General features: G+C 38.8%; 1 protein-coding gene across 1 annotated transcript; it reads left to right on the plus strand.

Moving 5' to 3' along the window:
• Positions 1 to 608: 608 nt before the first annotated feature.
• LOC128255177 (protein vestigial) lies at positions 609 to 17316 on the plus strand. The gene is made up of 8 exons (XM_052984727.1): positions 609 to 1202; positions 2278 to 3125; positions 8185 to 8662; positions 9533 to 9928; positions 15477 to 15568; positions 15754 to 15953; positions 16022 to 16083; positions 16599 to 17316. Exons 2-8 carry the CDS (start codon positions 3030 to 3032, stop codon positions 16655 to 16657), a joined length of 1383 nt encoding a protein of 460 aa, XP_052840687.1. The 5' UTR covers positions 609 to 1202; positions 2278 to 3029; the 3' UTR covers positions 16658 to 17316.
• Positions 17317 to 18127: the final 811 nt, after the last annotated feature.

The raw sequence follows: 18127 nt of genomic DNA on the forward strand, positions 1-18127 counted from the left end.
GTCACTATCCGAGGGAAAATAAAGGCGAATGAACAGCACAATAAATTGTATTCATTTGCAATCAGATTATTATCAATACGGAAATGTCTCGCGGCGGAGAGTTCATCGGGGAGTGGGGGAGGGCTGGAAAACAAGGACTGCGGGGGCACTGCAAACACTGTTGACACAGTTGGCGCATACTTTTCGCTGCGGAAAGGAACAAAAGGACGAAGGGGACGGCCCCGGACGAATGTGAATTCCTTTCAATCTGTTTGTCGAACTTTAAAATCAGATGCACACACACACAGACACGAGGAAACAGCAGGAAGTTTCGTCTACTTGAGGACACAATTGAGACGCACTCCATTTTATTTTCACACCGATGTGGCATCGTTAACTGGAACTGGAAACAACAACTGCACGCGGCAGCAATCAAGTGGGCGGTACCTTGTGCGCTTCAACACACTGGTCGTCTCGCTCTCGCTAAGGTCACATACGCAGCGTGCGAGGGAGCCAACTTGATATGGGAAATTGCCATTTTGTTTTCGACGCTGCGCCGACTGCGCTGCCCGCGTTCTGCATTGCATTGCCTTTGGCTTCACCGCTCCTTTCGCAGTTTGTTTTTTCTCTTCCGATTGAGCGGCAGCCGGAGCTCTCCGTGTTTCTCCCTCTCCGCCGCGCGCGATTTTCTCGTTTCAAAGCGAGAATCGCTGAAATTAAAACGAAACGAATTTCGAAAATCCCAGTGAGCGATCGCGACAAGTGCAGTTCATTTGTTTTCCAAGTGCCACCTAGCAAAATATAGAGATTTCTGCGGATGCTGCAATCGCTAAACTAGTGCCGTTCTCCTCCCGCTCCCTCTCATCCGCTCACGCTTACCTCTCTCTCTCGCGCGCTGCCAAGAATTTATGGAATTTGGCATTTTGTGGATTTAGCGAAAATATTTTCATTGAGTGCGCCGGGCAAATGTTTGCTGCTCGTTTTCGGTAAAAATAATCGCAAAAAAGCTGCGCCAAAATCTCAAGTATTCACGTGCAAATTCCCCAGCGCGTATCGTTTTAATTACTATTCAAATTAACGACAACAACAAAACGTTTCAACGGAAATAAAGTCAAGTAATGTGAAAATTGTTGAATGTTTTCCAAAAAGTGCACAAATGTTGTTTTGATGTACGCAGGGGAAGGTTGCAAATCTTGTTGGATTACACTAAAAACATTCAAGTGGTAAGTTCACATTCGTGATAAATGGGTCTAGCTGGATAAAATAAATGTTCTAATTAGAACTACGGTTGTTAGGGAAAAACTACTAGTCTAGAGTTTTTTAAAAACTTAAGCTTTGAATTTAAATAATTAAATATTTAAAGAAATTACAAATAACATTCATATTTTTGTAATATAATCGGCCAAAAATTTGAAAAACAACAGATCTGCCTATTGGCCTAACTTTTTCTTCTGCCTATACACTTTTTTAGTTCAATTGTTTAATAAAATCAAGGCTTATCAACTTAGAACAGAGTGAGACACTTAAGTAAGACCTCATTAATTATCTTAACCCATAATTTGTAATTAAAAGAAAATGTAATTTTTTTTACCATAAATAAGTTTTCTTATATTTAGTAGGGCTGGATTAAAACTTGTTTTGTATTTACTTTAAACTATGTTTGATTAAAAGTTGAAAGAAATATGTTTTATAAATCCCGACGGAATCTTCATTTATGCACTATTATTTTTGCCGTCGGATTGGTTTGTTTTCGTTGTTTTAGGCAGTTTCATACCAAATCCATTTTGCCCTTTAGTGTTTAATTTTTGCAAACAAGTTAATTGAAAAATTTTAATTTCTTACGTTGTTTTTCACGGTAGCTTTAATTTTCGTCAGAGTACAAAAAACCAATGACATGAACAATTTTGATCTTTGATTTTTCTTGTTTTTGTACCGACGGGAGTGTTTTTACTGTTTAATTTTTATTAACTCTTTCCACGAAACCTTTTACAAAACTTTCTATGCATTATAATCAAAAATTGTTGAAACCCAACATTTAGTGGTATTTATTTTGATAATTAAATTACATTTTAATGGAAAACCTTGCGTTTGTGAATTTGTATGGTCATATATATATTTCTTGTTTATTGTTTGTTTACATGCAATTACTTTTCAACAGACTTTATGGTTCGAATAATCCCATCATTAAAGTCGGTTTTTACATAAATGCCAGAAATTGGCTCTTCAGCTTTGAATTTCTTTCCACAATTAGCAAATTGTTAATGCCTTCTCCTGCACTTTTCTCCATTTTCTTTGCAGTTGGCAATTCTTCAGCGGAAACGCGGATGAGAAACGAAATTGACGTTCCAACGCCAAAGGGAATGGCCGCATAAAATAGAAAAAAAAATAGAAAACAACGACTAACAGCAATCAACAATGTGGAAATGATAATTGCAATTGCCTGCACAAGCAAACAAAGAAGAAAGAAACAAGTGAAGAAAGTTGAAGAGCGCCGAGGGGAAGAAACAAAAACCAAAAGCAAAAGAAAATACCCACAAACGGGAATGGCGAATAAATAGAAAGAAGTTTGCGAAAAAAAAAAGAAAAAATTAAAAAGAAACATAAACAGAAAAGACGAAAAGCAATTATAGCTCTTGATACAAACGCGATGGTGTTTTACAATATGTAAATATAATTAGCCGAGCGGAGTTTTCATTCCAGGAATTTCGCTAGCCAACAAAAGAAATAAATACTACTACGACTGCAACAACAAAAAAAAAAGCGACTTGAGTTGAGAGCCGGTTTTATAATTACTCCAAGTTTTAAACCGCTCTCTCTCTCTCTCTCTTTTTCTCCGCGTATCTTTCTGTCTCCAGAGAGAATTTCAATTCCGATTGGAACAACGGGTATTGGTATCACAATTCCCCGTTCAAGTGACAATACCAATTTACTTACCACCATTCATCGCTAAAAAAACGCAAAAAACAGTGATTACTCCCCGGTCGCGAGTGTGAGTGAGTGAGTGAGTGCGAGTTGCAGTTGCAGTTGCAAGTGCGATTGCCACTGCGACAATGGCAGTGTCCTGCCCCGAAGTTATGTACGGTGCCTACTATCCATATCTGTACGGGCGCGCTGGACCAAGTCGATCGTTCTACCAGTATGAGAGGGTAAGTAAGACAAAGCGATTAATGGCAATTAATTCCAGACCAACGTTAGAGAGTCAGGCAAAAAAAGATTGACAAAAATACGTCATTTTTCCTTCTACATCCTTGAAGTTGTTAGAGCCAATGGAGTACAGAGTACTTAGCGATGAAACCAATGATATGCATTCATATTCACTCGAATTGTAAAGATTAGAAAAATGCGACACTCTTCTGGACTTTTATAGTACTCGGAAAAGCTCTCTTTGCAAAAGCAACAATCATTTGACGTTATAGGGTTTGCGATTGTTGTTAGTTAGTTTGTTAAAGGACCTCAGTGCAAATAATACAACAACATTTTTAGATCAAATGTAACCTTAAATAGTGCTTACAGTTGCGTAGGCACTTCAGTTTTCCGTCTATGTTGATTGCTTGGCAAAAAAAAATCAGAAAAAGTTTCAGGTTAAATAAGTATTTTAGGAAAAAGCAGTACAATGTTGACTATATTTTGCTTGTTTAGTTAAATAGAAGGATCCAGCCTTTAAAGTATTTATTTTATATTACATACAACTTATTTCAATTTACTGACTGTTTTCTTTTTTATGAGATGAATGTTATGCTTCAATAGATGAGGAGGTTTTGTTGAAATAATGTCACACTATAAATTTTTATAAGCTCATTTAAAAAAAAAATTAATGGAACTAAAAAAGTTGTAACATTTCTTGCGCATTTGGTTTATTTAATAAATACAGGCTAGGGTGATTAGATCAACAAATTTATAATGTCAAAATAGAACAATAACAGACAATAATAAATATACGAAATGCATTTCCAATAGTTTAACAGAGCGAATATATACGTTTCTAGATTTTCTATTATACGTTTAATATTTAGTATCTTAATAAAAACTGTCATATCAAAAAACTTTTCGCGGCAACGGACTAAGAAAAGTTTTGGTGACAAAATTTGTTGTTTGGACATTTTGGGCGAGGTGACTTTAAAGTTTTAGGCGAAGCGGTTTTTGTGTTAAATGCACGTAAAAAAGGTGTTAAAAATTTCCAAACTTTTAATTCTCTATCCCAAATTAAATTCCAAATGTGCAGCACAAGTTGGTCACGAAAGACCGCGTCTTAGTTTGTTTAGGAGATAAATATATTTCAAAACTGTATTTAAATTTAAATTATTCATATATAATTGTTAAAATTGGCTTTCCTTGCAAGCTTACAATTTTATTGGATTATAGAAAAATACACAAGTTTTATCAAACCAATCAAATCTCTTAACCCACAAAAAATTAAAAGACCTTAAGATTACAGAGTTAAAACGATAAGATTTAAGATTTTTAATTAGAGTTCAATTAACATACGTTTACTCCTGCTAGTTGCATAACTTAAAAAGAACCCGTTTTGCATAAACACCGAATCGTCTCAAAGGAAAACCACAAAACGTTTTGTAAAGATTCTTGTTGATTTGCTTTCATTTAACCAAAAACAAGCGCACTTTTTCAAAACAAGTTTGAGGACAACTTTAAAAAGGGAAAGCACCGATGATGAGTCATGCTGGCGTTTTTGCTAGGACCCACATCCCTGGCTGATTGATGGCTCTTTTCACTCCTTGCCAAGGCCAAAAGCTACTGCCACTGCCACTGCCACTGTGGCTGCGCTGCGCTCTTGCCTCCATCAATTTGTTTCGACCCGGTCCCGACTGAATAATTAGACGCTTCTAACAAATCATAAGAATTCACGCAGAACGCAAATCGATTTGGGAAACCCGAAACAATAAAGAACAACAAGCGGGAGGAAAAAATGGTTTGGCGAAATAAAGGGAAACATTTCATGGAATTCCGCGAGTCAATGTTGGCATTGTTCCGTCTCTCCCGTTTTTGCTAACATTGATTTCGAAGATTTCGCTGTGATTTCAGTGACAAGTACAGAAAAGTTCTCACGATCGAGAGGGCTTTTGGTCAGTGTCCAGGCCCCAAAACTCTGACCGTGGTGTGGCCATGGCCAGAAGGCTACGACTGAGGCTAAAACGGCGGCCAATACCATGAGGCAGTTGGCGTTGCCGTTGTCGCTGGGGCACAAAGAAATTCTTGTGTCGCAAGTTCCAATTATACAAGGCCGCGGCACCAAATCGAAATTGGCCTTTTATGTAAGTAACCGATACGACACGATTCTGATTCTATGCTTTTGCATGCCCATAAAGAGGGACCGCGATAAACCCTCTCCTGTATTCGGTTTCTGCTGCTCCTCCGCCAAGCCAATCGCAGATTGAGTCAGCAGCTTAAAGGCTCAGCTGGATGACCGGTTTATTTCGGCCCCAAAAACGCACAATTTTCGTCCGCCCTTTCGACACTTTAGCCAGTCCAGTCGAGCACAAAACCAAATAAAACAAACAAAAACCTTGGACCGTTCGGTTAATTTATTGTGTGTATCGCCATTAGTTCTTGCCGATCTCGCTCTGTTCGGATCCAACGCCATAACATAACCATACCGATCCGATCCTTGGGGCCTTTTGTCAACCGATCGCAGATAAACCAGGGAGCTGGACAAACAAAAAAAAAAAAGAGCTGTGGGCTCCGAAATTTTGTCGCTGGTTCGTCTGCCGATCCCGGTGATTTATGCCGTGTGATCGGCGGTCTGACTGCTCGGCATAACCGACATATCGCCTGCAGCTAATAATACTGCAGCAATACACGGAGAAAACTACAACAAACGAAGCTTGATCTGATAGAATTTGGTTGCATATTAAATTAGAAATACATAAACCTAAAGTATTACTTTATTGGATTAATTACTATTACCGAATATTTTAATACTTTGGGTTTGATTAGTTGCCCCATTATAAGTCAGCGTTTAAATTATGTATTATGAGAGCTTTTCTTTCATATTACGTTCATTGTTTTATCTTAATCTTAAGTAGATCGTTGTAAAGGTTTAAAGGCTCAAGTGTTCTTTCGTCGTGCAAGTAAATATAACTTTTCATTCTTAGCTTTTAGTTCAAAGTTGTAAATAAGTAAGAAAAAATTGATATTTAAGATCTTACATTGCTTCTATAATTCAAACTATATAAGTTTTATTGTCCAAATATAGTAACTAACTAAACCTTAAAGGAGAAATTGGTATTTACTTTAGATGACAGGTGGTTCGATGTATTTATAAGATCCTTTTTTCCGTGTACCAATACGAATACAGATACAGATACAGCTGGCAATGCGGTTGCGACTGTGCGTTTTGTATCTGTATCTGCGCATTGTTTCTCCTACGCTACTGCACTTGGCCACGATCCGCCATCCGCGATTTGGGATTCGCGATTCGAGCATACCGCCTCCAATTTGGGCTGTCACCGCTGATAGTGTTGGCCGATAAGGCGGAACGCATTGATTATGTGCTTAAGCCAGGTGACAGATGCAGATACTTGATCTGCCACATATTTGCGGCAAGTGTCTGTGATGCTGCACCTTTCGCCGCAGCTGTATCTCAATCAATTTGTATTTGTATCTATTAGCAAAGCCGCTCGCTGCTGACTCAGCGCTTTCATCTAATTAAGTGGCCCGGGTCCCGCTAAACGGACAGCTGTTGTATCTGCAAGATACTCAACGGCCGCTCGTAAATCAGGGCCGCTGTCAATGCCCAAGATGCACTCTTTCAAATGGTTCGTGCCCGGTTAACCCATTATTAACCCTTAGACACGATCATAATTGGCATGCGCCTTCGAAATGGAAGAAGGGTCGCATCGCATCGCCTCGCTTGGCTGGAAGTTTATACTTAAATTTAGAAAGATTTTCGGCAGCAAATGTGGCGTGGCGGGCAGGGCAGCGATTTCCATGGGGTTATCTATCGGCTAGGGTGCCACTAATGGGCTCATTACGAGGGGTGGAGTGGGGTGGGGCATCCAAAAGGGGGCGGTCGAAGGTGTTGCTCGTAAATCGTCGCCAGCGCCGCATTATGTTTGACACTCCGCTAAGCAGGAGATTGCGGCGTGATTATCGTCTTCTGGACGCTCTCCTATTTCCGAACTTCCCCCTTCCCCTTCCCCATTCCCATTCCCATTCCCATCCCATTACCCAGCCCATTTGGAGCAGTGCAACCTTGGCCCGAGTCCGTGATAATATGCGCCAAACGCTCGTAAATTTAATGGCCTCACTCGCGTTTTCCATCAACATAAATTTTCTTATTGTGTCATTTTCAATTTGCTGCAACGCGTCTCATAACTCATTACTTGCTCGTTGTCGACCTTTTGTGAATCTGCCAGGGAAATCCACTTATAAATCCAGAAATATATGTTAAAAGGGGGAAACGTGGTCAGAGAAATGTCCAAAGCTATGAAAAACCTAAGATTAGTTTAAATCGTAATAGGACCATTTATTTTAAAACAAAAGAGAGCGAATGGATCAAATTATTACAAAAGTAAACAGAAACAATTTTTAAAACAACTCTAAGACATTCGCCACTTCGATTATTGCTACAAAACAAGCCTTTTTTACTTATCATAGGTTAAAATATTTAACAGAAAAGCTCCCTTTCTTTGTTTAAAGCTTTGAATAGCATTCAATTGTTAAATAAATGTGAAGTTAAAACAAATCCTATTTAGCAAAAACCAAAGTTACTCCTTCTCTTTCTCCTTCTCTTTCTCCTTCTATGTTTAGTCTATGAATATTAAAAACAAAACTGTTAAAATTGATTTGTGTTTAGCATAACAAACATGGTCAATATTATCGGTTTGTTTCGGACATCGAGTAAACTTGTATGATTAAATCGAAACTCATTGAATGTTTAGACTAGTTGTATGAAACCAAATAGATATTAAAAACAACTGTTAAAAGAAATGTTTTAAAAACAAACAGGATCAAAATTATTGGTTTACTTCCGACATACCCATTTACAAAATTAGAATAAATATAAATACCCACTGATTAAACCCTTTGGGTGAAAGAGTGAGCGGAATAAATTTAAAACCTGTAAATTTGAAACAAAAAATTTTAAAGTTTTAGGCGTTATTAAAAAATGAAATTAAAATATCGTGAATATAAATAAAGTTATAAAAATACAAAAATAAAGCAAAATTTTTTTTTTGTTATTTGCAGTTTAACCAGGATCTGTATTCGTCCTCGGGCGTCAACTTGGCCGCCTCATCGAGCGCCTCTGGCAGCTCCCACTCGCCCTGCAGCCCCATTTTACCGCCCTCGGTGAGCGCGAATGCCGCTGCGGCGGCGGTGGCAGCAGCGGCCCACAACAGTGCAGCGAACCAGGCCAGCTCCTCCGGACTCCAGCTGGTCAGCGGAGCTGGGATCGGAGGCGGCGGACTGCTCGGCAGCAATGTGGTGCCCGGCAGCAGTAGTGTGGGCAGCGTTGGCCTGGGAATGAGTCCGGTGTTGAGCGGCGCTGCTGGACACTCGCTGCACAGTACGCACAGGACGCACGCCCACGCCCATGCCCACTCCCACGCCCACTCCCTCGCCCACGCACACACGCACCCGCATTCGCAGACACAGACACACACGCACCCGCATACGCACCAAACCAAAGAAGAGGATCTCATCGTGCCGCGCAGCGAAGCTGAAGGTGAGTAGATCCCATAAGAGTATTTGATTTAAAACTTATAGAACTCAAGTCAAAGAAGACTTCAATCCCGGCAAACCATTTAGCATGAGAAATGGTTTGAATGGTTTGAAAATTAGCACGGAACCTATTAAAAAAAAATTGTTTAATCAGATTTAAAAAGCAAATTTATTTTACCCAAATACCCATTATTGTCATGTCCCCATTTCCGGATCTAGAAAAAAAAAACTAGAAAATAGCAAAACTTATTTAATAAATAATAACACATGTCAAAGCTATTAAGTAATGTGGTCACCAATTTCAACTAATTCTTCTGCCGAAAGTATTAAAGTGGGTAGCAATAAGTTTTATCGAGTTAATTGAAATTAAATTGTTTTAATGACTCACTTAAGTTTAAAGTATGTAACAAGTATGTGATTAGACTTTACGAATTCCTGCTTTAAAGGCCGTAATACAAATAAAAGTAATAAGTAGCAAAATTAAAGTATAAGCTCCTTAATTAATAATTAATAATTCATTAGCAGAAAAGCTTCGTTGGCACCTGCTTAGTTTAATGTTGCTAAACTTTGGGCAATTATTCCTTTTCATGTGCGTGTTCATTGATATTGTCAATGTCAATGTTTGCATAACATTTGTTTTTTGGCAGCACAATGAAATTCATTCGAGTGAAAGAGCCATAGTGAGGGAGAACCAGATAGCCATCGCACATTCGTAGCTAATTAATTTGAAAATTCTTGAAATTGCTGACGAAGCACTCGCATTCCAAACCAGTTAGCATTCAATAAATTATATCATATTTTCCCCGTTGGCTTCTCGCCGATTATTTCGCGATTATTTAATAGTTTTGCCTCTCTCTTTGATTTGATTTTCCAGCACGCCTGGTGGGCTCCCAACAGCATCAGCATCATAATGAATCATCCTGCTCCTCCGGTCCGGATTCCCCGCGCCACGCCCACTCGCACAGTCATCCGCTGAATGTGGGCGGCGGAGCGACTGGCGGTCCGTCATCAGCGGGCGGAACGGGTTCGGGTGGCGGCGACGGAGGCGGAACCGGGGCCATACCCAAAAATCTGCCCACCCTGGAGGTGCCGATGGGCAGTGGTGGCGGAGGCGGAGGCGGAGGCGGTGGGCTGGGCAGCAGTGGCCAAGGACAAGCTCAGTATCTATCGGCCTCCTGCGTTGTGTTCACCAACTATTCGGGCGACACGGCCAGCCAGGTGGACGAACACTTCTCCCGCGCCCTCAACTATAACAATAAGGATGCTAAAGGTGAGTGCATTGATAAAAACATTTCAATAACTATAGCTGAAAGAAGGAAATAGAGAAATAGAAAAATATCGGCAGTCCATGCTCGGGCGCCAACTAAAAGTTAGGGTTCTGCTCAATCTAGACGAATTAAGTTGCTAGGTTACCCAATTGAATATATTTTATACATTTTTTTATGGGTTTTTAACAGTGAAAATTAATTAAAAAAAAATAAAAATAAAAATGTTTAGTGCCTGCTCGAGCGATTTTTTAAGAAAGGTTAAAAAGAACGATTTATTGGTTTACTCTTTGTTTTCATATTTTCCCAAACAACAAACAAATATTAATAATTATTTGTATACCAAGTTTGTTTGATAATAGGATCCCATTTATTGTTTGTTGATTTTGGTTACAAAATCTTAGTTATCTGGTGAGCTACAAGTATTTGTTTGCTTTAAGCATTTAAATCCGAGTTTTTTCTTTTTTTGTGCCAGTGTAGGAGGATAATCAGCTTGTTTTCCCGGCTACCCTTCCGCTTTTCGACTCATTTGTGGCTCCGACGAGTTTTGATCAAAGAACCGCTCGTGTCATGTAGTTGTCCCGGCTGTCAGTTTGCGTGTTTGCCTCGATTTGCGGCGCTGCCTCACTTGTCCCCCAAATGGGGGCATAATTAGGTGAAAAATACGCCAGCAGTTCCAGCAAAGTTATTAAAATGTTCTCGGGAAATTTACAACAGGCAAATTATGCCTTTTGGAATGTGTTTGAGTGTGTGGGAAAGAACGAGGTGGCTGGATCTAATAGAAAAAATCAAGAATTTTCAGTGGGTTAAGTGGTTCGATGTCTAAACCACTTTTTGCTCTGCTCAATACTTGACTGATGACCTTGTACTGATAAACAAGATGTCGGTTAATGTGTGAAAACTTATGTGCAAAAATATGGTTAAGAAAATATGCAGCAGCTCACCATGAAAGAATGTAAAAGTTTTTAGAAATAATCAATGCATGTTTATGTTTAATATTTAGGCTGCGTCTGCTTCTTGTTAAAATTAAAGGAACCCGTTTAATAGAAAACTAAAGCACTTGTTGGAATTAATTTTTGCTTTCATCTGTTTTTGTTAAGAGCTAAATAAGTTTGTAAAATAAGTGGGACTGCGGCAAATTTTAATTTTAATAATAAAGTGCTTTCTTATGGCAAGCTTTTACCAACCCAAAATTAGTTTATATGCCAACATTTAAATGTTTTGAAATTTAAAATCGTATAAACATGTGCTGTAAATTACAATTCTCATAAAAATATAGCTTTTAATCCATCTTTTCTTTCGAAAACTATTCGAAATATTTAAATTTCGTTCCACCCATTGTCAACCATACGTTTATAGTCAGTTTATAGTATAGAATCACTTTAAAACGCCACTTTATCCCCTTCCCAAGTTTGTGAAATGTCTGTGAATGCGAACACTCACAAGCACACACCAAAAACGGGCACACAATAAAACAAATAAATCAAGTTGCCACTTGCCACTCGCTTGTTCTTTCGATTTCAAAATTAATTACCTCCTTTAATGAAGATAAACGTTTCGTTTGTTCATGCCTGTCTGTTTTGCCTGTCCGTCTATCTGCTGCATACAATATATACCCGTATGTATGTACATATATATTATATAAAAAGACACCAACATGTGTATAATTTTTGCGCTTCACTTGATTTTTGTTTTTATTTTGAATTGCCCTGTTGCAATTTCACTCAGGCACAACGTATTTTGGCTTGTCAAGTGAAGTTTTTTATTATGATCATCGTTTTGCTTCTTTGTTAATTTGCGTCCATTGCTCAATCAATCAATTATCTATGTATTTGAATGCTGATCAGGTACTGGCAGTCGAATCCACGTAATGCTAATGTTCCGTACGTGTCCCGCCCACCGGTAATTTCCCAATTTCCGCCCCCTCGATTGGAGCACTTTGTGGTGTATTCCTTTGCCACACCGCCAATTGCAGTTAAACCTGGGATTTTATTGAGTTTCTGTGGCTGCCATTTCCTCGATTTTTCCCCCCCAATTTCCTCGATTGCCGTATGCTTTGAGGAAATGCCAATTCCCCATTCGTTATGCGATAATTGGAAATTTTCCGCAGGCTGCTTAACTACGATTTACGGTGATTGGCTTTCCGAAATTTAAATCAAAATCAGTTTCCTGACTGGCAATTAATAGACCGACAAATAAGCAAATATCCACTTGATCCCAAAAATTGTTTATAATTGTCTTTTTATTTGCTTAATTTACGATGATTGAATTTTAATTTAATGCTGATGATAACATATTTTGTTGTACTACAAATAATCGAATAGTTACATATTGAAAGCCTACATATACACACAAATTTTTCGGATTCAAATACCATTTGTTATATTATTTTGATAGTAATGTGGTTAAGTGTGACAACAAATAAAAATAACAGAAATGATACATTTACATGATTTTAGCCTACAAAGTATTCAAATTCTGATTAGTTATCAATTTAAAAGGCTATTTTGGAATGACTACTTGACAATCAAATCACTAAAAATGTCATTTAATTCTCGTAACTAAATAATCTAAAGATTTTCGTTGTTTTAGTTCTGCGAATTCCAAACTCAGTAGGGTGCTCTTAACACTTAGCTGCTGCACAGTAGTGGCACACATTGCCCATTATAGAACTGTCCCTTAAAATACAATTTGAGCAAAAAGTAAACAACGAATGGGTTTTTTTTTTTGTTAATTTGTTTACTTTTACGCCTCTTGTTTTTGCCCCTTTTCGATGTCTACTTAATGGTATTTAAAGTTCATTTTGGTCATTTGTCTATTTGAGAGCAGCCGCACACAGTTAAACATTTAAACATTTACGTTTGTGCGCTTAAAACTATTCAGTATTTATATAGATTTTTTTCGTAATGCAATGTGCCGTGTCTATATGTGCTATATGCACAGATGTATATATATATATATATATATCGCTAGTTGGAATGTGCTATGAAATGTCGCCGGAATGCGATGCGGTCGATGTTGATGTTGTTGTTTTGGGTAGCCAGTTGTTGTTGTTGTTGTTGTTGTTGCAGTTGCTGTTGCTGTTGTCGGACGGTGGCAATGCCGAATGCCGCATAGATTCCTCATTACGATTTTAAAATGCATTTCAATTAACTGCTCCGCACAGAAAAACAAAACGAACCGAAACAGGGCATCGCAGGAGATGATGAGATAGCAACGGCACGCTTGCACTTTTCTCTGTTTTTGTTCCCCGATCCGTTTCGTTACGTTTCTCGATCAAAAAATACCCGATTCATCAGGCAGCCTTTTCGTTGCGAGGAGCATTTAATTAGATGCCCAAAGAATTCGATTTAAAATTCCTTGGCACCCGCTGCAGGCAGGAGAAACCGAAAACACAAACAGAAACTCAAACCGAAACAGATAGAGATGCAGATACATTTAAAGATACGTTTGTAGATACGGGCACAAGTGCATGGACACACAGAAAAATATTAGGTTTGACGGGATATAGACTTAAAATAATATATATTAAAAAACATTTCATATACTTGTAACATTCGAAATAATACCTCAATGAATATAAGCGAGATATGTAATAAGTTTCTGATTTATTCGTATTGTAATTGATATATCATTTCACTAAGCTTAACTTTTTTGTTTTTCAATAGCTTAAAGGTGTCAGCCTGATTGATTTTGGCTTAAAAAGATTTTTATAAACTATCTTCACTTATTATATTGTACTTTAATTAACTGCTTATGGTGATTTTCCACAAATATCATTTTACTAGGGCTAAAAATGTTCCTCTAGGGTAAAGAACATTTTTTCCGTGTAGGATTCTATGTGTCAACGTTGGCGATCGAACCTTATCGGGTCATAAATTGCCACGCTCTCTTCATTAGGGCAAAAGGTGAAAGGTGAGAGGTGAGAGGTGATACAGGTACTGCGGCTTTCGCTTTTGAAGCCCCTTGGCTGAAAGTGAAATGCTAAGCGAAGGAGCTGCGGAGTAAATATCTTTGGCAGTCTGCTTGTTTGCACATTAATGGGAATTCCACGGCCTCAGCTGAGCGAGTGAGTGAGTGAATGGCAATGGCAATAGCAATGGGATGATGACGACTTCTGGAAGGGAAGAAAAAAGGCACGCGGCATGGCATCCAGTATCTTCAGTATCCCCAGTATCCAGTCTCCAGTATATTCGGTATCCCAGCCGCATCATCATCATCATCATCATCGTCATCATCAGAATGCATGGCACACTCGCCAACGTGCCGGCCAAAGTTGTCGAATCGCGACGGCAGCCAAGCACAAACATTACACATCCCCACAAGCACATCCACATCGAATGGCACATCCTCCAGCTTCGGCTTCAGCATCATCCTCAAACTCCACCAGTTGTTGTATATTTTTCTCTCGAATCGAGTTTGGAATGTTGTCAACGCAAATGCAAGCCTATGCAAGTTTTTGGTATCTCCAGCCGCTCAATTGCAGTTGCTATTTTTGGGCCCGCGGGTCTCCTGAGGGAGCTCCATTACACATAATGGAGATGTCTTGCCGCTGTTTGCTCCTTCCCCGTTGGTTGGCGGCGTCGCGCGATTTCATAAACGCGTAGATTTACAACCATTTAATACAAGTGATGATCCTGAACAACAGCGCGACAACGAGCACGAACGACAACCGAAAACATTCCGCTCAGTTATTTGCAACAGGCCATGGCGCCGCCACCGAGGCGAAGATGGAGATTCACTCCGGGTCTGAGACTGGAACTGCGACTCCGAGGAGAGTCCCTAACCAATCCCGAAACCGAAACCCACAATCCCCCACCCCCCAATGACTCGTACACGCCGGTTTGCCAGTTAATCATTGCCGCAAGTGAATGGAAATTGCCCCTAGAGGCAAAAGCATAACACCTCCTTCAGGCGATTGCTTCTCGAGAACATTTGTAGTGGAAATACGGAATTTTTCAATGAAAAAAACTAGATAGCTTAAAGAGGAATAAGTCTATAAGAATATTGTAATTAGCAAAGGAAATCATATGCCTTAAGCTCTAAAATTATTGATACTTTTAAGATTTTCTAAGATTGTTAGAATCATTTATCGAAATACGTCATAATAATAATTTGTTCAAAAGAATACTCAATTAAAACATTATCTACTGTGATATTCTTTAAAATATATTTAAAATCAATCGTGAAATGATATAATAAGGATTAATTGGGACTGTAAGAAAAAATCGTTCTTGTTACTGTTTTTTTTTAATGTAACCAAAAATTTTTAAAGAATAATTTGCCAAAGTCGTACCAGAAAAATGCACTTACTTTCCTTGGGATTATAATTTCCTTCATTTTGATACTACATCGTAAATATGTCGCTTAAAGTAAGTTTTTGAGGCCTTAGGACTTATATTGTTTTATATAAGGCCAAAAATGGCCATATTCTCGCTTGATTGTCTTTATTGCCTCGGTACATTTAGCACGATTGAACAATAATTCGTGCACTATTATCATTTTATGTATACACATGCCTGAAACGATTCCCCCATTTTAATGTTTTTGCAGAGAGCAGCAGCCCGATGTCGAATCGCAATTTCCCACCGTCGTTCTGGAACAGCAATTACGTGCACCCCATACCCGCGCCCACACACCACCAGGTGAGCATAGTCCAATAACCAATAACAATGGCAGTTACCAGTGGCCAGAAGCTGATTACCTGCAATACGTGAGGCAATTACGACCTGAGGGAGCCACCGATCCTGCTGCTGCTGCTGCTGCTGCTGCTGCTGCCTCTTGCCACCATGGTAAATAAGTTGTAATCCGATCGGATATCTATCTGCAGGTTAGCGACTTGTATGGCACGGCGACGGACACCGGCTACGCCACCGATCCGTGGGTCCCACATGCGGCAGCGGCCCACTATGGTTCCTATGCCCACGCAGCGCATGCGCATGCCGCCCACGCCCACGCCTACCACCACAACATGGCCCAGTACGGCAGTCTGCTGAGGCTGCCCCAGCAGTATGCCAGCCACGGATCCAGGTGAGTCACTCGATGAACCTCCCTCTGCACTGCGTCCTTACCCCTCACCCGGTTCTCGTCTCTCACAGGCTGCACCACGACCAGCAGACGGCCCATGCCCTGGAGTACTCCAGCTATCCCACAATGGCAGGTGAGTCCATCCGCAGGATTCGATTCTAAAAGATGATAAAGGAAGTCCTTTCTCGATTTTGTTTCGAAAAACTCGACACACATTCCGCAGTTTTATTTAATTCTAGATCTAATTTCTTTGTTCAATTAAAGAGATTTTAATATCATCGAAATCGTTTTAGATTTTAGACATATGTTCATGACGTTAGGTTCAAAATCAGACGTATTCAATATCAATTCAAGATATATATAAAGTGCTGAACCAAAGTTAGCTATGGAGCATTGGTTCTTCATCCTTACGGTCTTAAGTCAATTTCGGGAATTCAATTAAAGGCCACTTAGACTTTTTTTATTTAAAAAATATTTTAATATTTATATTTTTTAAACGCTTGTTGTTGCCACCTATGAATTATATCGAATTGAATCAATTGTAATAGACCCACAAATATTTTGAATAGTTCAACTGTCTGCTTTTAACATAAATTAATACATATATTATTGGTATTCTTCTAAAATGTTATATTACTCGTCTTTCAGGTCTGGAAGCGCAAGTAGCGCAAGTTCAGGAATCGTCGAAGGATCTTTACTGGTTCTAAGCGTCATTAGGCGATGGATGGCCAAAAGAACCTTCAGCAAATGTATAAAATCTGTACGGGATGATCTAAAAATCATTTCTCTCGGCAGCCGCTTATACACAGCTCGCCTTTGGGTCGGGCTCTTTGAAACCGCTTCTTAAGCAAAACTGCAGTCTGTGTTTCTGTGTGAGCAAAACAATAACAAACGCAAAGGATTTTGAAATTTAATTTAACTTTACAATAATGTTTAATGTTTAAATATAATTCATAAGCTTAAAACACCTTGTAAACAAAAAAAAAAAAAAATTATCGCGCATTCAAGACCATTTATTTCAGCGTAATTTGATTTTGTAAGTTTAGCATCCCATATCAGCAATTTAGACACATACAATAATGAATATATACACTATATATATAAATATACACTTACAAATATATTGGTATTCGTAATCAGCGTTGGTAACGTTTAATAATCGACATTTCTTGTATAGTTAACGCAAACTTTGACATACACTTAAAGCAACAACAAAGTTAGAATTTATTTTGTTTAAACTTCGATTTTTGCAAATTTCAACAAACTAGGATAACGAAAATCAAATTGAAAAAAAAAAGCAAAGCAGAAAATCCAACAAAAAAAGATAAATAAAATAAAAGAAAAACAATTTGAATACAATCAACAAAACGTGTGTCTGTCTGTGGATTTCTATGGCTTAAAGTGGGGCGATAAAGGTAAGAAATGAGTTTCTATATATGATTTAAAATACGTTTTAATTAGTTTTCATATAGCCTTTGCTTAATGATTTTATAACCGATTAACCCCAGTAACACAATCAGATAAGAGGCCAAATTTCATAATTGTCGACTTTGAATGCTTTCCACGCCATTTAGCCAGGCGCCTTATTAATCTTGGGCTATTTATCATCCCGAAAAGAAGGCAAACCAAACCAAACCAAACCAAACCAAGACGACCCGAATCAAAACAGAAAACGAAAATGAAAATGAAACGATACGATACGAAATCCCCAAAGGAATCTTGCATAATTAATGAAAACACAAATCTCAGATAGTAGCCAAGTGGTGGCACAAGTCATAAATAAGACGCCAAGCTCCTGTGACTTCTGCGATTGCAACTGCAGCCGTGACTGAGACTGTGACTGGGAACGGTGACTGCTACCCCTTCACTCCACCAACAAACTTCAACCGGATGGACGGGATTGGGGGTCTTTGTGTTTTTTTTTTTTTTTTTTTTTGCGCTATTATACAATGAAAGTAGGAAGAGTTGGGAATGGGAATGGGAATGGGGAGCACATATTATTGACTTTCAATGACTTAACGCACAGTTGGCCAACGCACCTCACCTTCGCTCGCCGGACCATGAACAGTTGGTCCAAAAGCGATCCTGCTCATGAATTAAAGAAACAAAACAAACGCGCGACATGCTCCCGCTCCATATTCTTTTATTTTGTTTTTTTTTTTTTGTATTTTTTGTTC

This window comes from Drosophila gunungcola (genome assembly GCF_025200985.1).
Source record: "Drosophila gunungcola strain Sukarami chromosome 2R unlocalized genomic scaffold, Dgunungcola_SK_2 000006F, whole genome shotgun sequence".
In the NCBI taxonomy this organism is placed as follows: domain Eukaryota; kingdom Metazoa; phylum Arthropoda; class Insecta; order Diptera; family Drosophilidae; genus Drosophila; species Drosophila gunungcola.

Coding starts and splice junctions, on each gene's coding strand:
- LOC128255177 (XM_052984727.1), top strand. CDS start 3,030: ATGGCAGTGTCCTGCCCCGAAGTTATGTACGGTGCCTACTATCCATAT. Junction 8,663..9,532: donor GCCGCGCAGCGAAGCTGAAG/GTGAGTAGATCC, acceptor TTGATTTTCCAG/CACGCCTGGTGGGCTCCCAA. Junction 15,569..15,753: donor CCGCGCCCACACACCACCAG/GTGAGCATAGTC, acceptor ATCTATCTGCAG/GTTAGCGACTTGTATGGCAC.